General features: G+C 43.5%; 1 protein-coding gene across 5 annotated transcripts in view; it reads right to left on the reverse strand.

Moving 5' to 3' along the window:
- ARHGAP32 (Rho GTPase activating protein 32) overlaps positions 1 to 23,381 on the reverse strand; it is a 403,775-nt gene that overhangs the window by 24,585 nt on the left and 355,809 nt on the right. For all 5 annotated transcript variants that reach the window (XM_037841944.1, XM_037841949.1, XM_037841946.1 and 2 more), the window contains 2 exons: positions 13,440 to 13,589; positions 41 to 143 (listed from right to left, as the gene is read on the reverse strand). In XM_037841944.1, the coding sequence (XP_037697872.1) occupies positions 41 to 143; positions 13,440 to 13,589 (253 nt within the window). The remainder of the gene's footprint in view (positions 1 to 40; positions 144 to 13,439; positions 13,590 to 23,381) is intronic.

The following is a 23,381-nucleotide window of genomic DNA, read 5'->3' on the forward strand; positions in this document are numbered from 1 at the left end:
CCTTAGGAATGAAAAAGAATAAAGCCAAATAAGGTTTTACCGTAGTCTCTGGATGTTGGAGGCAACGCCGGAGAGACGATATATTCCATCCACAATGCCATACCTCTCAATGAACGCGGTGCAGCTCTGAAGAACCTGGGGCACTAACGAGAATTTTTAAAGGCATAAATATACTGGTAGTAGTCAGTGGAACCAAAGTAACCAAAAGAAAAAAAAAAAAGAAAACTTCTTGGTTTTCATAAGTGAAATAAAATTTTTCAAAGTTAAAAGAGGGCAGGAGGTAATCTACTACATAAAACAATGAGGACATATTTATTAAATTTCACAGCTGCTAGATAACTAGTTCCTGAATAATCAATACTTGCTCTATATATGACATTCAGGTTAAGTGAAAGAGTCAACACGTTATTAGGACAGTTCTTTTAAGTCTTCTGCAGTACACTCATTTAGATCAAGTTACCACAGTAAGGTGAACTGTTTAGGGTTAACACCATGAGAGATTTTTAAAAAATATATAGCTGTCCAGCTGAATTCCATACATAGCAGATGGATATATAAAGTTAAATGCTTACCCCAAATACCATAATTGTTAAGTGCTGCAATTTTTCACTTCTAATAAAGTTTCTTTTATTCTTTCATAGCTAAATCAAATTCAAACTTTATTCAATGAACAAAACACCAACATAATACAAAAGTCAAAGCAATTTCAAATAGAATCTTTTAATTTCCTGCCCATCTTTACATTAAATTCATTTCTGCTTTGCTTCATTTTATCAGCTCTTCAAAGAGGGCACTCTGAGAATAGGTAGAAAGAAAAGAAGGGTACTCTCTCCAATTACCTCAGTGTATATCTGACATAATTGAACAGCTACTCTGGGATCTATGGTCTATAACATAAGTAAAAAATGACAAGAATTGGTCCTTGACGGTTTTGGTTTGATTTCTTTTATATTGTTCACATCATTCATTCATTCATCAAACGTTTATTTATTAAGATCCTTCTATATGCCCGGCATCACTCAAGCATTACAAATACCAATGAAAAAGCCAAGTTTCATTATCAGGCACATGGCCTCCAGATTAGGAGTACATGAGTACAGTGTTATATATTAGAATGTGTCATGAATTTTGGTTAGGAAATTATGATTACCTAAAGGATTACTTTCAGGGGTCATTTTGGCTTTATTTCTGTCTACTGGACTCAGATTATAAAATCCCTGTATCTCTAAAACAGTTTCAGAAAAACAAAAGCTTCCTGCTGAAAGAGACAAATAACCTCAAACATGAAAATGTGTTCAGGCAACAAAGCCTCCCTTCTTTGATTAAAAAGTAATTTTTACACTTTGTACCAAACACAATTTCACCTACTTTTCTACAAAGTTCTCAACTTTTTTTTTAGCAATCTCGGTGCGGGACACTGTTATCGAGTTCCGACTTGGCGGGCCTGGGCCAGGGGAACTGATCAGCCCCTAGGAAAGGTAGTGGGGCACGGGTGGTAGCGCCCTCCACAGCCCCCCGGGCCTGAGAAAGTGGAGCCGAATGCAGGCCCCATTTCCTCACCCCAAAGTACAACCATTGGGGAGGGCTTGCCGGAGAAAACCCCCCCCCTGTGCCTTACCCGCACCCTCCACCCTCTTCGTTACTAGAGCAACTCCCGCCCCTTTTCAAACAACCTCCGCGCCCTCTCAGAACCAATCCAAGCCTTTAACCTCTACAGCTACCCCGCCCTCTAAACCGCCCGATATAAGCTTGTACTCTCCCCTAATAAACTCTCTTGGCTTCTTCACCCTCAAAGAAACGTGTCCCGCCTGTTCCTTCTCGCCGCCCTCCACACCTTGCACGCCACCGCCGGGGACCGGGCCCAGTCCCCCGCCCCGCCCTCGCCTCCGGGAAAGAGCCCCCGCCGCCGGTACCCTCCGAGCAATCCCGAGAGCCTAGGATTTAGCAACCGGCCGCCACCCCCCCCCCCAGACGAGTCAACTACGACCGCAACTGGCGCCCAACGTGGGGCAGGTCCTCTCCACGCAGCGGTCCAGTGAAACCACCCGCTCACCCGGACGCCTCTCCAACTCCCCTTCTCCTCGCCTGCAAGGTAAGGGCCGCCTCTCCCTCGCCGCTCCACGTCCGGAGCCGCCTCTCCCACACCGCTCCGCGCCCGGGCCGCTCTTCCTTTCCCGCATTAACCTGGCTTTTGCCCCCGACTACCTTTTGTCTTCTCTTCCTATGTCCCCCCATTCCTCCTAACACTCTTCCTCCAGTAGCTTTCCCTCTTCCCCTCCATTACTTTGCTGTGGTCCTTTGTGTCTTTGTTTCTTTGTTTGGCGCCGTGTGCCTCTTTGCAACCGCCCCCCTCCAAACTGCTCTCGCTACCAGAGGGTCCTGCTTTCTATTCTCGCCGTCTCCTTCGGCATCGCGGCCACGGTTTACCTCATTTTCTTAACTCAATAATCAACCCCCCCCTTTTTTTTTTCTCCCTCCGCTATGGGTAATCGTCTATCTGCACGCCAAGCACCTCAAGTTCGCGCTCTAGCGGGTCTCCTAGACACACATCGCTGTAAGGTGTCTGTCCGGCAGCTGCAAGTATACTGGGACCTCCTGCTGCCCTTTAACCCATGGCTCACCACTTGCCATCTTTGGGACCCTGTTACTTATAATCGCCTTATTGATCGGGTCACCAACGCCATGGAACATGAGAGCAAGCGCTTCCCTCCCGGCTTGCTCCCCACCTTAATAACCGTCCGCTCCTGCCTTCAAGGCTCCCTCCCCCCTGATCGAGGCCCCATTAAATCCAAGGAGGCCCTATCAACCCAGTCAACAGATTCAGACAGCGATACTAATGTGGACCACGATTCGGACACAGAATCCTTAGTCGAGCAAATTAACAGCGCGCTCGAAGTCGCCCCCCAAAAACAAAGCAATACTAAGCCTCTCCAAAATGGCGAACTTCCTCCTTCTTCTTCCACTGAGGGGAGGAAGTGCTCTAGTGATGACATCGGCCCTAAGCCGGGCCGGAAACCGCATGTGCTTTACCCCGCCCTTTCACAGGGCGGGGCTGGTCCGCCATCTTATGCCTTAGCCACTCCCACCGCGCCGCCATCTTGCGACGCTTGGGGCCTCCCACTTCCGCCTCCCCCTTCGGCGAGCTCCCCCTCGGAGCCACTACCGGCAACTGCCGCTGCTCCTCCCACCCTGCCGACTAACAACCCCTGGCTGCCTTCTACACCTCAAGGGAACCCTTGGGGCAACGCTCCCCCTACCCCCACTCCCGTGCCAGGCCCTCTGCAAGCGCGTCCTCCTTTCTCTCGTGCTTTTCGCTGCTTTCCTCTTAACCTTACCCCCACACCGCAGAAACCGTACGACTGGTATCCCATTGACTCCGATACTATCAAGCAGCTTCGCAGGGCCGTCAAGGAAGACGGGTTAGGTAGCCCATACGCTTCCCAATTACTACAGGATATCGCCATGGACTTTTGCCTCCCCCAAGACTGGGCCTCGCTTGCCCGTACCATTCTTAACCCCGGCCAGTTTGTTGATTGGCGTGCTCACTTCCAGGCGGAAGCAGCTAAGCAAAGCGAGCAAGACGCAGCCACTGGAGTCTATCATCACCCCGAAGCCTACTTGGGCACGGGAGCGTTTATAAATGCATCCGCCTATATTAATGCGCCTGCCACCTTTTGGCCTATCCTTCGGGGAATCGCCTTGCGAGCTTTTGCCAACTGTTCCGCCTGTCGGCCTACTAAATTCACCAAGCTCCTCCAGGAGCCAAATGAGCCTTTTGCCACCTTTGTCTCTAGGGTTGAAGAAACCTGCGCTCGAAAGGTTAATGATCCCCAGGCCCAACTGGCTCTCGCTCGAGAACTCATTCTCGAGGGAGCCAATCCCCCTTGCAAGCAGGCTATTCTTCCCTTGCGGGAGAAAAGCCTATACGATTGGGTACTCGCCTGAAGCGCCTTTGACCCAGCTGCCGCGTCCCTAGCCCAGGCTGTCTCTGGCGCTGTCACTGCCGCCTTAGCCGCCACCACCGGTTGCTTTAAGTGCGGGCAGAGCGGTCATTTTGCCCGGGAGTGCCCCAATGCAGAAGTCAACCGCCTGCCTTTCATGCAGCGCAATGGGCGCCCCCCTCCCACTCCTTGCCCACGCTGCCAGCGTGGCTATCACTGGGCGCGCGATTGTAAAAATAACCCCAAAAACCTCTGCCGCTGCCCTGGTGTCAATCAGCGCCAAAACGCTGAGCGAGCTTTAAACTCCAAGCAGGGCAAGCCTCAGCCCCGCCCCTAAGAGGCAGCGTGCCGGCCGGTTCTAATAGAACTAATCACCTCACCGGCAATAAAACGCTTCTCTGGACAGTGCCTATCACTCCAGAAAAGCCTACTCGTAAGTTAAGAATAGAGGGGCAATGGTACACGGGCACGCTCGATTCAGGGGCAGAAGTCTCTTGCATGCCCGCTCAGTATGCCACCATGTGCATGGTTCTCGATGGTCCCTCAGTAGTGGGAGCCACTGGTACCTCCACCTCTCTCCAGGCCATAGGGCCCATTAAGTGGGAGGATGAAGAGGGCCACTCAGGCACCTTCCGCCCGTTATTTCTACACACCATAGACCAAATTTTATGGGGCCGTGACATCCTCGCCGCCTCCGGGGCAGTGCTTACCACACAGCCCCCCCAATAATGTGCGCCACTGCTCGTTTAACACCTCCAGCGCCCGTTCCTCTGCAGTGGGATACTGAGGAACCTATATGGGTGGAGCAGTGGCCCCTTCCCACGCATAAATTAGTGGCACTTCAAGCCCTTGTCCAAGAACAATTAGACGCTAACCACATAGAACCTTCTACTAGTCCCTATAATTCGCCAGTGTTTGTTATTCATAAAAAAGCCACAGGGAAATTTAGGCTCCTCAATGATCTGCGGGAGATCAATAAGCATATTCTTCCCATGGGTTCCCCGCAGCCTGGCCTCCCCCATCCGGTAGCAATCCCGGCCCACTATCATGTAGCCACCATTGACATCAAAGACTTTCTTTTCCATCCCACTACATAAGCGAGACCGCCCGCGCTTTGCCTTTACAGTCCTCGTCCCCAATCACGCGGGCGCGGCTAGCAGGTACCAATGGAAAGTCCCCCCTAAAGGGATGTGTAACAGTCCGGCCATCTGCCAAATGTATGTTAATCACGCAGTGGCCCCCCTGCGAAAGCGGGCCATGCTCATCCATTACATGGATGACATCTTGGTGGCCTCTGAGGACGCCGAAGCGCTTCCTCTAATCCTTAAAGACCTCACCACTAATTTAGCTGACCTCGGCCTTACGGTTCAGCCCGATAAAGTTCAGATTGTGCCACCATTAGCCTTCTTAGGGTTTAGTATTGATAAAACCATTGCCCCGTCCGCTCCCCAGCTGGACATACCGGATCGGGTCACTATCACTGAGCTTCAACAGCTCTGCGGTCAGATCAATTGGCTCCGCTCTGCGTTGCCAATCACCACCGCGCAGCTCCAACCACTCTTTATGCTGCTGAGTGTCCCTGAAGCCCCGCCGCTAGCAATCTCCCGGCGCATTAAGCTCACCCAGGAGGCAAAGGAAGCCATTGCCGCAATTAACAAGGCACTCGCCGCCTGCTGTCTCAACAGGTTCAGCACTAAAGAGGGCAATCTTATAGCACTCATCCTTCCTACGCCCGGCACACCCATGGGCTGCCTGTGGCAGGAAGGCCCTCTACTTTGGGTGCACCCTGCTAAAAGCCGGCTTAGAAAAATTTGCCCCGCAGTGCGGCTCTGGATCAGCCTAGCTTCAGATCTAGTCACCCTGGCTGTTCATGTATTTGGAGAGCCGCCAGAAAAAATTGTTTGGCCCCTAGACGCAGGCCAAACCCGCCTGCTTATACGTGATAACCCGGACATGCAAATCCTCTTAGAAGGATTTCAGGGAGAATTCAGCTGCCACTATCCTAGCCATCGACTGTTACAGGGGCTCGCCAAGCTTCCCTTCCGCAGCCCCTTCCATCCTTTCCCCTCCTCTGCACCCATCCCGGGTGCCACCACCGTCTTTACTGACGCCTCCAAAACCCGTTTCGCCTTCCTCTCTTATTCACAGGACCACCCGGAACCCCGCCTATTCAGTTATGTCAACCTTCATTCAGTCCAAGTGGGGGAAATTCTGGCGGTGTCATATGCGCTAAACGCCCACTGTAACCACCCAGTAAACATTTTCACTGACAGCCTCTACACTTATCAGGTCTGCCGAGTCCTCGCATTTTCCACCTTTTTCCCCGGGGACTCGGCCATTGATAAAGCACTTTCTAACCTCAGGAGCATCCTGGAGCATCGACAGGATCCTTGGTTCATTAGCCATATTCGTAGTCACTCAGGCCTTCCGGGGCCCTTGGCTAATGGCAATAGTATAGTAGACCAAGCGGTCTCAGCTCAGACTACCCAAGCTATGCTAACTCACACGGCAGCCCCTCCGGGGGATGCTGTTAACCAGGCTAAGTTATTGCATTCTAGATTTCACTTTTCGGCTACGTCGTTGCATCATTTATGTGGCCTCCCCCTAGATACCTGTAAACATCTTGTCCGCAATTGTGCAACTTGTGCGCCCTTTGCGCCGCTTGGCCCCCTGCAACCTCAGGGAGTCAACCCACGAGGCCTAAAACCCAATTCTAGATGGCAAATGGATGTAACTCATGTTCCGTCCTTTGGGCGCCTCAAGTATGTACATGTAATGATTGACACCTTCTCAGCCATGTGTTATGCAGTCCCCCTCGCCGGGGAAACGGCCAAACACTGTATCAAGGCCCTAAGACAGGGAATTCTCTTCATGGGAGTCCCCTGGGACATAAAAACGGACAATGGGCCTGCCTATCGCAGTGCCTCCTTTGCGGCCTTTCTTCAGTTATATAACATCACCCATCATTTCGGCATCCCTTATAATCCACAGGGACAAGCCATTGTGGAAGCAGTCCATCGCCGCTTAAAAACACAAATTGAAAAAGAAAGGGCAATGCTCCCCCAGGCAACTCCAGGGGACCTTATCATAGCAGCCCTTATTCACCTTAATCTACTCACATTCAATAAAGAAGGACTTTCGCCCCTACATAAACATTGGGGGCCCTCGTATAGGCCCACCCAGGCCCCGATGGTCTACTGGAAGGACCCAGAAAATAATGCCTGGAAGGGTCCCTCCCCACTCCTCGCCCAGGGGCGCGGGTTTGCTTGTATTTTCCCAGATGATGCATCACAACCAATCTGGATCCCGGGAAAAGCAATCCGACCCGCCACCAGCAGCCAAACGGCTGACAAGACGAGAACGCCGCCGTCTCCGCAGCCTAACATACCAGATGACAACCTTGCAACTGGACCAGGAAGGCCGTCCGAGAGCACCCCCGGAGAGGCCTGAAAACTCGCAAGAAGAAAGACAAGAAATCGTCCAAATCATGCGCCTATACAGACAGGCAAAAGCCAGCCCCCTACACCTTCACAACCCTCACCCAAGCATAGCTTCTCTTCTAATAGCCATGTTAACCCTCGCCTCTTCTACTCAGGCCAACCCCCACCAGCCTTGGAAATGGACCTTGGCACAATGGGAAGATTCCAAGATTGTGCAAACCCACGTTACCGCAGGACGCCCTTCCTTCGTCATTTACCCCTGCGACCTAATCCTGTTCCCGGAGGGCACACCTTGCCTTAACCAAGCCCAATATTACATGTGCCCATCCTCAAACCCCGGGAAACAGTACTGCAATGCTCCCAACCAATACTACTGTGCATACTGGGGGTGTGAAACATTAGCCACTACTTGGAAGCCTTACGCCCCTGATCTTTACCTAACTTTAAATTGGGCCCCTTTTGGTTGCAAGCCCCGTGACCATTCCATCAATCCTTATTACGATAAATATAATTGTCAAAAACTAAATCTCACCGTACAGCTCCCTACTGATCCCTCTTGGCTACTCGGTCGAACCTGGGGCTTCAGAATCTATTTGGAAGGAGTCGACCCAGGTTCCCTTATTTTTATAAAAAAGGAGGCTGTACTAAAAAACCCCTCTGCCATCGGTCCTAATAAAGTCATTAACCCCCTTTTTCCACAGCCCTCCAGCCGCACCTCAGCTCCAACCAGCCACACCTCAGCTGCAAACAACGCATCACCAACCTTACCACCCCGACCTCCTCTATCCCCCTCTCGCTACTCCTCTCGCTATCCTCTCCCCTCCTCGGCCTTATCCAAGCGGCCTTCACCTCAGTGAATTCCTCCAACCCTAATCTTACCTCCTCTTGTTGGCTTTGCCTCTCCACCTCTTCCTCACTGTATGAGCCCGTCGCCTCCAACCTTTCCTTTTCAGAAAGTACAGAGAATAGCCCCTCGGAATGCAACTGGAATACCTCTGCCGTCCCCCTAACCTTTCATTCAGTCTCCTTTACAGGAAAGTGCATCCGCCCTCGCTCAAGTAACTCTCCCAACCTCACAGCTTGTGCCAACTACTCATCTCCCAGCAGCTCTGCCAAGTTTCTTATTCCTCACAACTCCTCCCAATGGCTCTGCTCCTCTACAGGACTTACCCCCTGCCTTAACGTGCAGACCCTCAATACAACTCATGAAACTTGCCTCCTAATTGTCCTTATCCCCAGGGTCCTATACCACAGCGAGGAAGACTTCTTCCTCCGCCTGGAAAGAACTGCAGCTCCTGCCACTCTGCAAAAGCGAGAACCCATCACCGCCCTCACAATTGCCTCCCTCCTAGGTCTTGCAGGCGCTGGCACCGGAATCACTGCATTAGCCAGTCAAGGCTCCGCCCTAACTCACCTCCGGGCGGCTGTTGACGAGGACATTCGTCACCTACAAGACGCTATTTCCCATCTTAAAAATTCTGTCAATTCCCTCTCTGAAGTCGTGCTCCAAAACCGCCGAGGTCTCGACCTTCTCCTCCTCAAAGAAGGAGGCCTTTGCGCCGCCCTAGGAGAAGAGTGCTGTGTATATGCCAATTCCACAGGTCTCGCCGAAGACAGCCTAAAGAAGGTCCGAGAGGGACTAGAACAACGCAAAAGAAACCGTGAAGCCACCAACTATTGGTCCCACATCTTTACCCCCCTCCTCCCATACCTCCTCCCTCTCATCGGCCCCCTACTAATGATTATTCTAGCTCTCACTCTAGGGCCCTGCATTATCCGCAGAATTGTCCAGCTTGCTAAGAACCAAGCCAATGCTGTCTTTTCATCATTTGTGCAAGTCCAGTATCAACAACTTGCCTCCACTGAAAAAGCTGACCCTCCGCAGCGTCGCCACCCTCGTCCATCCCGCAAGCAGCGAGGCCCCTCTCGAACGCCCGGGCGCCACACCAACGTCGAGCTCCAGCCTCTCTAACTACCATCTACCCCTATCCCTTCCCCCACCTCCCCTTTCCCTCATCCCTTGGCGGATCTCTCCGGTAAGCTTCTTCCTCTAATTAGAAAAGAAGGGGGAAATGCGGGACACTGTTATCGAGTTCCAACTTGGCAGGCCTGGGCCAGGGGAATTGATCAGCCCCTAGGAAAGGTAGTGGGGCACGGGTGGTAGCGCCCTCCACGGCCCCCCAGGCCTGAGAAAGTGGAGCCGAATGCAGGCCCCATTTCCTCACCCCAAAGTACAACTGTTGGGGAGGGCTTGCCGGAGAAAACCCCCCCCCCGTGCCTTACCCGCACCCTCCACCCTCTTCGTTACTAGAGCAACTCCCGCCCCTTTTCAAACAACATCCGCGCCCTCTCAGAACCAATCCAAGCCTTTAACCTCTACAGCTACCCCGCCCTCTAAACCGCCCGATATAAGCTTGTACTCTCGCCTAATAAACTCTCTTGGCTTCTTCACCCTCAAAGAAACGTGTCCCGCCTGTTCCTTCTCGCCGCCCTCCACACCTTGCACGCCACCGCCGGGGACCGGGCCCAGTCCCCCGCCTCGCCCTCGCCTCTGGGAAAGAGCCCCCACCGCCGGTACCCTCCGAGCAATCCCGAGAGCCTAGGATTTAGCAACCGGCCGCCACCCACCCCCAGACGAGTCAACTACGACCGCATCTCGGTTCAAACTTTTAAGGAAATTTGATTCAAATATGTGCAGAAAATACAAGTTCTCTAAAAAGAAAAAAAATCAATGACACCTGAAGACTGCTCCACTAGCATAGAATTTATCATATGTAATACATGAATACTGTAGTTAGACCTGCTATTTTTCAGAAGAAATTTTGTGTTGGCATTGTCCTCTTCTGCCACACTTACTTAAGAATGGAAACACCCCTGGAACACTTAAGTAGAACTAAAACTTGCCTTATTGATGTTTGAAAGCTAATTGGTATGGGAGAGTATAAAGAAGCAGAACAAATTGGAAAATGCTCTCAAGTAAAAGGCAAAAAAGAATATTAATGACGACACCTAAGGAAGGCTCAACAAGGGTGACAGATACAGAAAGAAGAGAAACTAAGGTAAAAACAAATAAAAGATATTTTGAATCTATAATTAAGGATGTCCATGTAAATGATGAATTAGACAGCTCTAGCTACAAAAAGTACTATGTGGGCAGATTAAAAAAAAAACAAAAACCAACAGTTCCCTAGATCACAGTGAAATACTCTTTAATCAACCCAAGTGGAAACATTTAGTTTGGGAAAACTGAAACTCTGTAGATCATCCAGAGTGAACCTCGGCTCCACGGACCACAAATAAAAGAAAAAAAGAGCAATGCTCTGTCAGGCTCCTATAGGACTTTTTACATCACTTTGTACAGAAGAAACAGGTCAAACTGTAACTTGCTGCAAAAGGGAGTGGTTCAACAGTTTAGAAAGTATAAGAGGATAAGTTCTCTATAAAGCTGATTATTCATTAGGCTCTCAATTCAGAGAAGGAGTCATTTAAGCAAAACAATATCATGTTCTCAGAAAAATGTGGTGCAATCTATATTGTTTAAGGTAAGGATACTATTTTTAAGTCTAAACCAAAACAAAAATCCTAAAGAGGAATGAGTATACATATTACAAATTTCATATACATATATAATTTCTCCTCACAATTATGTATATAATACATTATATATACCATTTTTTTCATGATTATTCTAATTGTTTAATTTAGACTCTAAAATTCTCTCTATATAGGTATGCATATACCCACACACATACATATGGTATAACCATAGTTAAAGACAACATAAAATACATATGAAGTCTCAAAACCTTAAAAAACTATCATTTCTTGCACATTTATTAAATCAAAGACAAACAACCTTAATACTAAAAAATAATATATGGCTTTCTTTTCTAATTAAAATTTTAGTTAATAAATTTCAAAGGTTTTCCTTTTCTTGTTAGTCTTTTTTTGAATATTTGAATATACTTCAAATGAATGTTTATTCTTCATTTTTCACCATCTCTGATAAAACAGGAAATTATTTTAATATGTCAATTAGAGTATATCTGGCCTCAGCCTTTAAGGTTTTGCCTCTTAAAGTTTATCAAAATTAGAATTACACTCTAATGTTACATTTTTTTTTTTTTTTTTTTTTTTTTGGTGGTTATTTTAGAAAATCAGAAAGGACATGTTTTGTAGTCATTTGAGTATAGAATTTCTTCTCTTGGCAAGCCTTCAGCAGAGAAATTTATCTTTCAGGACTATTAAATCCATTTCTAATTATCTTCTACTGTTTTTTTTTTTTCTTTTTAATCAAAAGGGTAAAACAAGCAAAAAAAATCACAAAATAATCCTCTATTATCTATTATTTCATCATAATTATTTTTGTTACATATCACCTAAGTTTCTATAATTTCACAAAGTTGTATCTCCTGTTTACATATAACATTACAGGTTTCTATACTGTACTCAAATGTACAATTTTTTGCGGCTCTATAATTTTCAGGGCAATTCCCCTAAAAGACTGGTATTCAATTTTTTTTCCTCTTATATATCATACTGCAATAAACACTTTTGTTCTTACTGAGAGCTAGCCTTAGGATAAATTCCGAAGGAGTACGATTGCTAGATGAAAGAAACACTACAGTCTCATGCTCTGAAATACCAAAATGCTTTCTGGAAAAGACTGTATTAATTCATAAAGCTACTGAAAGCCAACACTTTTTACGTATTGGTAAAAATCACAGCTATTTTGAATGGCGCTGAATATTATAATTTAGAAAAACAGCTTTGTTATTTTACTAATGTTTACCAATGTGAGACTGTATTTCAAAACTGCATAAAGATACATTTCTACGATTACAAATGAGGATATACACTTTTCTGTATTTTGTTTACTATCTCAATATATATTTACATAAGTAAGTATTTTGTTTACTATCTCAATATATATTTACATAAATAACCCTTCCTAATGAACTGGTTTTAAAATCATACTATCATAAAGGATTCTTACCTGTAGCAAGAACTATTCCTTTCTATTCTAAGCTGTTTCATTCACATCTCATTCCCTGCACTAATAGCATTCTAGTTTTGAAAACTGTTCTAATATCTGGTAAAGTTAGGCCTCTACTATTTGACCCTCTCACTGGTTATTTCCCACAATGCTCTTTGGTATTCTCACGAGCCTATTTCACATGTGCATTTTGACTTGTTGCATAAATAGACATCGGGGTTTTGTTTGCCTGTTTAATGTTTTTAAAGGAAAAGCATGGTTAATATTAATTTGGGAATAACATCTATTGAAAAAAATATTTCATCTTCTCTCTCAAGAAACATGGTATTGTTTGCAGTAAATTTGTAAGTCCACTGGTGTTCTTTTACCAGAGAGAAAGGCTTTTGATTTGGACTTGATAATGTTATTTACTACCGGTTTTCACTAGATGTCTTCCCAAAGGCACAAAGCAGGGCTGAGAATTGGACAAATCACCTATTTCAGATACTTTCTAGGTAGATGCCTCCTTAATATTCTTATATTTCTAAAGGAGAAGGTAGAGGGCAGTGCTATTTTTAAAAATCAAAGAAAGCCTTTTCTTCCTTCTCTCCACACCATCCATTCATCTAACCACTGAATTCCTGATTTAGAATTTAATCTATATAGAAAAGGATTTAAAATTTTTGTTATAAAAGTTGGGAGAAGGGATTTTGTTTTTTATCATCTCAAAATTATTTTCCCAAAAAAAGAAGTTAAACAAACTTTCACGGATAAAATATGAGGAAAAACTGACTGAGGAAGCCATCTAGGTAAATATTAAAATAATTCAATATAATAGTGTTGTTATACCTTTTTCATAAATGCCTTATTTTTTTATAAAAAGATCATAAGTTTCTCTGATGCTAAACTGCATATTTGACCTTCTCTTTATATTCAACGTACCCAGCACAAAGAAAGTTCAAACAATAATGTGAACTAAAATGAAGCTAATATTATTTGCCTAACCTACTTCGCAATTGCTTATAGAAAACCAGTATGGAGAGGTTAATAATTCAGATTATGAATATATACATCCTTTTTTACCTTCAAAACCAGAATTCAGAAGGTGTTCCCCCAGGTCACAGCCAAACACCCTCTCTTTCAAGATCCCCCGCTGCTTCAGTTTCTGTTTTGATGGACGAGACTTCATGAATGTGCGTAAGAAAGTAATGAGCTTGCCGTGCTTTTTAGACACTAAAAGGAGAGAAAGAAAATACCTTAGTTGTGGCAAGAAGTTACATTTTACTTAGTGTAAAAAAAAAAAAAAAAAAAATGGATTGCTCAACAGGCTGACTGCAAAACAATCTGTCACAAACAGAAAGATTTAAGAGGGACATCCAGGGAAGATGGCAGAGTAGGGAGCTCCAGGACTCAATCCTTCCACCAAAGCAATTATTAAACAGGCAGGGACTGTCTGAAACAACTGTTTTGAAATTCCAGAAGAACACTGGACAGCATCCAGGGAAGAGTGGGAAGAAGAGGCAGATAATTACGATAAAGAACTGTAAACTGCTCTGTCCGTGCAGTGGCTACTGGCACCCATCTCCCATTCCCTACTCTCACAGCAGGCCACCGCAGGGTACAGCTCCTGGCTAGCTGCTGGTGACAAAAAGGGATGTAAAAATCCTCTTCCCCAAGAGCAGGGGTGGGCACAGCTGATTAATGATCACAGCATTTGGGTAGTGATTCGTATCACTGGGTCCTCACTCTGAGGGCAACCACTGTATCAATCCACTGAGACAAAAGACAGCAGCAGCCATTTTTGCAACCCTCCCTGGGGCAGAAGTGGTAGAGATTTAAAGATGCAGGGCTTCCTCAGGGCAACAGGGGATGGTTAGCTGAAGGCTTGCATTTCCTGGGTAGGCCAGGAAAACTCAGCTGCGGGGAGCTGTCAGAGAAGCTTTGGGACCACTTCCTGATCCCCTCCCCAGCGCACTTTGGAGCTGGTCTGTGGTCCTTTTGTGGGTCCCTGGCTCTGTGTTGACTGGGAAAGGATGACTTGGGAAAGTCCCCTCTGGAGTGACCCTCCTCCCAGAATTAGCCCCCCAGACAAAACTAGCATGAGCAATGCAAGGAGTGTAAAAACTATAAAGGTGGACAGTCTGGGACAAAGGCCTGCTGGCATCAAAGTACCCAGGAGAGGGAGGTCTGTCCTGGGAAACAGAGCAAAAGTTCAGGAGACGACACAGGCCCAGAAAGACAGGGAAAACCCAGCACACTGCATTCACCTTGGGCAGAAGTTCCTGATAGGAGAGGTGAAGGTCAAGAAAATCTCAGACTTATCATCAGATGGTTACAAAACCAAGAAACAGACATCCCAGGAAGTAAATTACAAAGGTAATATTTTAAAATATTAAAATGCTCACTGTGCAACAAAAGAATATAAGACAAAGAAACAGGAAATGGTGGCCCATCCAAAAGAAGAGGATAAAAATAAAGAACAGAAAAGCTAGTTATCAAATTTATTTGGAAAGGGAAGATGCCTCGAATTGCTAAAGACACTCTAAAAAAGAAAAACGAAGTGGGAGGACTTACACTCCCTGACTTTGAAGCTTATTATAAAGCCACAGTTGCCAAAACAGCATGGTACTGGCACAAAGATAGACATATAGATCAATGGAATCGAATTGAGAATTCAGAGACAGACCCTCAGATCTATGGCTGACTGATCTTTGATAAGGCCCCCAAAGTCACCGAACTGAGCCATAATGGTCTTTTCAACAAATGGGGCTGGGAGAGTTGGATATCCATATCCAAAAGAATGAAAGAGGACCCCTACCTCACCCCCTACACAAAAATTAACTCAAAATGGACCAAAGATCTCAATATAAAAGAAAGTACCATAAAACTCCTAGAAGATAATGTAGGAAAACATCTTCAAGACCTTGTATTAGGAGGCCACTTCCTAGACTTTACACCCAAAGCACAAGCAACAAAAGAGAAAATAGATAAATGGGAACTCCTCAAGCTTAGAAGTTTCTGCACCTCAAAGGAATTTCTCAAAAAGGTAAAGAGGCAGCCAACTCAATGGGAAAAAATTTTTGGAAACCATGTATCTGACAAAAGACTGATATCTTGCATATACAAAGAAATCCTACAACTCAATGACAATAGTACAGACAGCCCAATTATAAAATGGGCAAAAGATATGAAAAGACAGTTCTCTGAAGAGGAAATACAAATGGCCAAGAAACACATGAAAAAATGTTCAGCTTCACTAGCTATTAGAGAGATGCAAATTAAGACCACAATGAGATACCATCTAACACCGGTTAGAATGGCTGCCATTAAACAAACAGGAAACTACAAATGCTGGAGGGGATGTGGAGAAATTGGAACTCTTATTCATTGTTGGTGGGACTGTATAATGGTTCAGCCACTCTGGAAGTCAGTCTGGCAGTTCCTTAGAAAACTAGATATAGAGCTACCATTCGATCCAGCGATTGCACTTCTCGGTATATACCCGGAAGATCGGAAAGCAGTGACACGAACAGATATCTGCACGCCAATGTTCATATCAGCATTATTCACAATTGCCAAGAGATGGAAACAACCCAAATGTCCTTCAACAGATGAGTGGATAAATAAAATGTGGTATATACACACGATGGAATACTACGCGGCAGTAAGAAGGAACGATCTGGTGAAACATATGACAACATGGATGAACCTTGAAGACATAATGCTGAGCGAAATAAGCCAGGCACAAAAAGAGAAATATTATATGCTACCACTAATGTCAACTTTGAAAAATGTAAAACAAATGGTTTATAATGTAGAATGTAGGGGAACTAGCAGTAGAGAGCAATTAAGGAAGGGGGAACAATAATCCAAGAAGAACAGATAAGCTATTTAACGTTCTGGGGATGCCCAGAAATGACTATGGTCTGTTAATTTCTGATGGATGTAGTAGGAACAAGTTCACTGAAATGTTGCTATATTATGTAACTTTCTTGGGGTAAAGTAGGAACATGTTGGAAGTTAAGCAGTTATCTTAGGTTAGTTGTCTTTTTCTTACTCCCTTGTTATGGTCTCTTTGAAATGTTCTTTTATTGTATGTTTGTTTTCTTTTTAACTTTTTTTTTCATACAGTTGATTTAAAAAAGAAGGGAAAGTTAAAAAAAAAAAAAAAGAAAGAAAAACAAGGAAAAAAAAAAGTTGTAGTGCCCCCTTGAGGAGCCTGTGGAGAATGCAGGGGTATTTGCCTACCCCACCTCCATGGTTGCTAACATGACCACAGACATAGGGGACTGGTGGTTTGATGTGTTGAGCCCTCTACCACAGGTTTTACCCTTGGGAAGATGGTTGCTGCAAAGGAGAGGCTAGGCCTCCCTATGGTTGTGCCTAAGAGCCTCCTCCCGAATGCCTCTTTGTTGCTCAGATGTGGCCCTGTCTCTCTAGCTAAGCCAACTTGAAAGGTGAAATCACTGCCCTCCCCCCTACGTGGGATCAGACACCCAGGGAAGTGAATCTCCCTAGCAACGTGGGGTATGACTCCCGGGGAGGAGTGTGGACCCGGCATCGTGGGATGGAGAGCATCTTCTTGGCCAAAGGGGGGATGTGAAGGGAAATGGGATAAGCTTCAGTGGCAGAGAGATTCCAGGGCGAGCCGAGAGATCACTCTGGTGGGCACTCTTACGCACACTTTAGACAACCTTTTTTAGGTTCTAAAGAATTGGGGTAGCTGGTGGTGGATACCTGAAACTATTAAGCTACAACCCAGAACCCATGAATCTCGAAGACAGTTGTATAAAAATGTAGCTTATGAGGGGTGACAGTGGGATTGGGAATGCCATAAGGACCAAACTCCACTTTGTCTAGTTTATGGATGGATGTGTAGAAAAGTAGGGGAAGCAAACAAACAGACAAAGGTACCCAGTGTTCTTTTTTACTTCAATTGCTCTTTTTCACTCTAATTATTATTCTTGTTATTTTTGTGTGTGTGCTAATGAAGGTGTCAGGGATTGATTTAGGTGATGAATGTACAACTATGTAATGGTACTGTAAACAATCGAAAGTACAATTTGTTTTGTATGACTGCGTGGTATGTGAATATATCTCAATAAAATGATGATTAAAAAAAAATGAAAAAAAAAAAAATAAAGAACATACCAATGAAGATGAGAAACTGGACATACTGAACAAAGCCTTTAAAAAATCTTTTTAAAAATGTTCAAGGAGGTGAAGTACAGAGAAAGAACTAAAGGATATCATGAAAACAATGAATGAACAACATGAGAGTCTAAATAAAGAGCCAGAAATTTTAAAAAGAAACCAAGCAGAACTACTGAGGTTGAAGACCACAATAGCTGAGACGAAAAATGCCAGGAGGGTTTTCAAGAGCAGACTGGAGCTGGGAGAAGAAAGAATCAGTGAATTTGAAGAAAAAACACTAGAAATGAGCCAGACTGGGGAACAAGAAGAAAACAGAAATATTAAAAGTGAAAATAGCCTAAGACAGCTCTGGGACACCATCAGGTACACCAATATTCTTATGGAAGTCCCAGAAGGAGAAGAAAGAAAGGAGCAGAAGGAATAGTCAAAGAAATAATGACAGGGAACTTCCCCAAACTTAGCAAAAGATGTGATTATGCACATCCAAGAAGCTCAGAGAACACCAAGCAGGATAAACATGAAGAAAAATACATCCTATCATATACTGAATACACAATAAAATGCAAAAGACAAGGAGAGAGTTCTGAAAGCTGAAAGAGAAAAGCAATGTGTTGCATACAACAGAACCCTCATTAGATTGAGTGCTGATTTCTCATCAGAAACCATGGAAGCAAGAAGGCAATGGGTCAAAATACTTAAAGTGATGAAGGAAAACAACTGCCAGCCAGGAATTTTATATTCAGCAAGACTCTCTTAAAAATGAGGGATCAAAGAAATTATTGGGGAAAACTTCCTAAATCTTCTAACCACCATAAATACACAAATCATAAATGCCCAGCAAACTCCAAACAGAATAAATCCAAATAAACATACTCCGAGACATATTCTGATCACACTGTCAAATACAGAAGAGAAGGAGCAAGTTCTGAAAGCAGCAAGGGAAAAGCAATTCACCACATACAAAGGAAACAACATAAGACAAAGTAGTGACTACTCAGCAGCCACCATGGAGGCGAGAAGGCAGTGGCATGACAAATTTAAAATTCTGAGCGAGAAAAACTGCCAACCAAGAATTCTTTATCCAGCAAAGCTCTCCTTCAAATTTGAGGGAGAGCTTAAATTTTTCACAGACAAACAAATGCTGAGAGAATTTGCAACCAAGAGACCTACCCTACTACTTGAGATACCAAAGGGAGCCCTACAGACAGAGAAACAAAGAAAGGAGAGAGAGAGATGGAGAAAGGTTCAGTACTAAAGAGATTCAGTATGGGTACATGAAAGGAAATTAATAGAGAGAGGGAAAAAATGTATATGACAACCATAAACCAAAGGATAAGCTGGCTGATTCAAGAAATGCCTTCACAGTAATAACGCTGAATGTCAATGGATTAAACTCCCCAATTAAAAGATACAGATTCAGAGAATGGATGAAAAAAAATGAATCATCAATATGTTGTAAACAAGGGACTCAACTTAGACACAGGGACACAAAGAAACTGAAAGTGAAAGGATGGAAAAATATATTTCATGCAAGCTACAGCCAAAACAAAGCAGAAGTAGCAATATTAATCTCAGATAAAATAGACTTCAAATGCAAGGATGTTATGAGGGACAAAGAAGGCCACTACCTACTAATAAAAGGGGCAATTCAACAAAAAGAAAAACAATCATAAATGTTTATGCACTCAATCAAGGTGCCACAAAATACATGAGGGAAACACTGGCAAAACTGAAGCAAGCAACTGATGTTTCCACAATAATTGTGGGAGACTTCAACACATCACTCTCTCCTATAGATAGATCAACCAGACAGAAGACCAATAAGGAAATTGAAAACCTAAACAATCTGATAAATGAATTAGATTTAACAGACATATATAGAACATTACATCCCAAATCACCAGGATACACATTCTTCTCTAGTGCACATGGAACGTTCTCCAGAATAGATCATATGCTGGGACATAAAAGAAGCCTCAATAAATTTAAAAAATTGAAATTATTCAAAGCACATTCTCTGACCACAATGGAATACAATTAGAAGTCAATAACCATTAGAGACTCAGAAAATTCACAAATACCTGGAGGTTAAACAACACGCTCCTAAACAATCAGTGGGTTAAAGAAGAAATAGCAAGAGAAATTGCTAAGTATATAGAGACAAATGAAAATGAGAACACAACATACCAAAACCTATGGGATGCAGCAAAAGCGGTACTGAGGGGGAAATTTACAGCATTAAATGCATATATTAAAAAGGAAGAAAGATCCAAAATCAAAGAATGAATGGATCAACTGAAGAAGCTAGAAAATGAACAGCAAACCAATCCTAAACAAAGTAGAAGAAAAGAAATAACAAGTATTAAAGCAGAAATAAATGACATAGAGAACAAAAAAACAATACAGAGGATAAATAACACCAAAAGTTGGTTCTTTGAGAAGATCAACAAGATTGACAAGCCCCTAGCTAGACTGACAAAATCAAAAAGAGAGAAGACCCATATAAACAAAATAATGAATGAGAAAGGTGACAATACTGCAGACCCCGAAGAAATTAAAAAAAATTCTAAGAGGATACTATGAATAACTGTATGCAATAAACTGGATAATGTAGAGGAAATGGACAATTTCCTGGAAACATATGAACAATCTAGACTGAACAGAGAAGAAACAGAAGACCTCAACCAACCAATCATAAGCAAAGAGATCCAATCAGTCATCAAAAAGCTTCCCACAAATAAATGCCCAGGACCAGATGGCTTCACAGGGAAATTCTACCAAACTTTCCAAAAAGAACTGACTACGAATCTTACTTAAACTCTTTCAAAACATCAAAGAAAATGGAACACTATCTAACTCGTTTTATGAAGCTAACATCAATCTAATACCAAAACCAGGCAAAGATGCTACAAAAAAGGAAAACTACAGGCCTATCTCCCTAACAAATACAGATGCAAAAATTCTCAACAAAATACTTGCAAATTGAATCCAAAGACACATTAAAAAAATCATACACCATTATCAAGTGGGGTTCATTACAGGCATGCAAGGATGGTTCAACATAAGAAAATCAATCACTGTATTACAACACATTAACAAATCAAAAGAGAAAAATCAAACGATGATCTCAATAGATGCAGAAAAAGCATTTGACAAAATCCAACATCCCTTTTTGATAAAAACACTTCAAAAGGTAGGAATTGAAGGAAACTTTCTCAATATGATAAAGGGCATATATGAAAAATCCACAGCCAGCATAGTACTCAATGGTGAGAGACTGGAAGCCTTCCCTCTAAGATCAGGAACAAGACAAGGATGCCCGCTGTCACCACTGTTATTCAACATTGTGCTGGAAGTGCTAGCCAGGGCAATCCGGCAAGACAGAGAAATAAAAGGCATCCAAATTGGAAAGGAAGAGGTAAAACTGTCATTGTTTGCAGATGATATGATCTTATATCTGGAAAACCCTGAGAAATCGACGATACAGCTACTAGAGCTATTAAACAAATTTAGCAAAGTAGCAGGATACAAGATTAACGCACATAAGTCAGTAATGTTTCTATATGCTAGAAATGAACAAACTGAAGAGACGCTCAAGAAAAAGATACCATTTTCAATAGCAACTAAAAAAATCAAGTACCTAGGAATAAACTTAACCAAAGATGTAAAAGACCTATACAAAGAAAACTACATAACTCCACTAAAAGAAATAGAAGAGGACCTTAGAATATGGAAAAATATTCCATGTTCATGGATAGGAAGGCTAAATGTCATTAAGATGTCAATTCTACCCAAACTCATCTACAGATTCAATGCAATCCCAATCAAAATTCCAACAACTTACTTTGCAGACTTGGAAAAGCCAGTAATCAAATTTATTTGGAAAGGGAAGATGCCTTGAATTGCTAAAGACACTCTAAAACAGAAAACCAAGTGGGAGGACTTACACTCCCTGAATTTGAAGCTTATTATAAAGCCACAGTTGTCAAAATAGCATGGTACTGGCACAAGGATAGACATATTGATCAATGGAACTGAATTGAGAATTCGGAGATAGACCCCCAGATCTATGGCCAACTGATCTTCGATAAGGCCCCCAAAGCCACTGAACTGGGATATAATAGTCTTTCCAACAGATGGGGCTGAGAGAGTTGGACAGCCATATCCAAAAGAATGAAAGAGGACCCCTACTTCACACCCTACACAAAAATGAACTCAAAGTGGATCAAAGATCTCAGTATAAAAGATAGTACCATAAAACTCCTAGAAGATAATGCAGGGAAACATCTTCAAGACCTTGTATTAGGCGGCCACTTCCTAGACTTTACACCCAAAGCACAAGCAACAAAAGAAAAAATAGATAAATGGGAACTCCTCAAGCTTAGAAGTTTTTGTACCTTAAACGAATTTGTCAAAAAGGTAAAGAGGCAGCCAACTCAATGGGAAAAAAATTTTTGGAAACCATGTATCTGACAAAAGACTGATATCTTGCATATATAAAGAAATCCTACAACTCAATGATGAAAGTACAGACAGCCCAATTATAAAATGGGCAAAAGATATGAAAAGACAGTTGTCTGAAGAGAAAATATAAATGGCCAAGAAACACATGAAAAAATGTTCAGCTTCACTAGCTATTAGAGAGATGCAAATTAAGACCACAATGAGATACCATCTCACACCAATTAGAATGGCTGCCATTAAACAAACAGGAAACTACAAATGCTGGAGGGGATGTGGAGAAATTGGAACTCTTATTCATTGCTGATGGGACTGTATAATGGTTCAGCTTGTCTGGAAGTCAGTCTGGCACTTCCTTAGAAAACTAGATACAGAGTTACCCTTCGATCCAGCAATTGCACTTCTCGGTACATACCTGGAAGATCTGAAAGCAGTGACACGAACAGATATCTGCATGCCAATGTTCATAGCAGCATTATTCACAATTGCCAAGAGATGGAAACAACCCAAATGTCCTTCAACAGATGAGTGCATAAATAAAGTGTGGTATATACACACGATGGAATACCATGCGGCAGTAAGAAGGAACGATGTTGTGAAACATATGGCAACATAGATGAACCTTGAAGACATAATGCTGAGCGAAATAAGCTGGGTACAAAAAGAGAAATATTATATGCTACCACTAACGTGAACATTGAAAAATGTAAAACAAATGGTTTATAATGTAGAATGTAGGGAACTAGTGACAGAAAGCCATCAAGGAAGGGGTAATGATAACCTAATAAGAACAGGTAAGCTATTGTGGGTAAATTTAATGTTCTGGGAATGCCCAGGAAAGACTATAGTCTGTCAATTTCTGATGGGTATAGTAGGAACAAGTTCACAGAAATGTTGCTACATTAGGTTACTTTCTTGGGGTAGAGTAGGAACACGTTGGAAGTAAAGTAGTTATCTTACATTAGTTGACTTTTTCTTACTCGCTTGTTATGGTTTGTTTGAAACGTTTAATTTTTTTTATATATATATAGTTGATTTTAGAAAAAAGAGGTAATTAAAAAAAAACAATAAAAAATATGCAGAGCCCTCTTGAGGAGCTGGTGGAGAATGCAGGGGTAGTGGGCTTCCCCATCTCGATGGTTGCTGATGTGCTCACAGACACAGGGGACTGGTGGTTTGATGGGTTGAGCCCTCTACCACAGGACTTGCCCTTGGGAAGACTGTTGCTGTGAAGGAGAGGCTAGGCCTTTCTAAAATTGTGCCTAAGAGCCTCTTCTTGAATACCTCTTTGTTGCTCAGATGTGGCCCTCTCTCTCTAGCTAAGCCAACTGGGCAGGTGAAATCACTGCCCTCCCTCCTTCATGGGATCAGACACCCAGCGGAGTGAATCTCCCTGGCAACGTGCAATAT

Source organism: Choloepus didactylus, chromosome 6, assembly GCF_015220235.1.
Source record: "Choloepus didactylus isolate mChoDid1 chromosome 6, mChoDid1.pri, whole genome shotgun sequence".
In the NCBI taxonomy this organism is placed as follows: domain Eukaryota; kingdom Metazoa; phylum Chordata; class Mammalia; order Pilosa; family Megalonychidae; genus Choloepus; species Choloepus didactylus.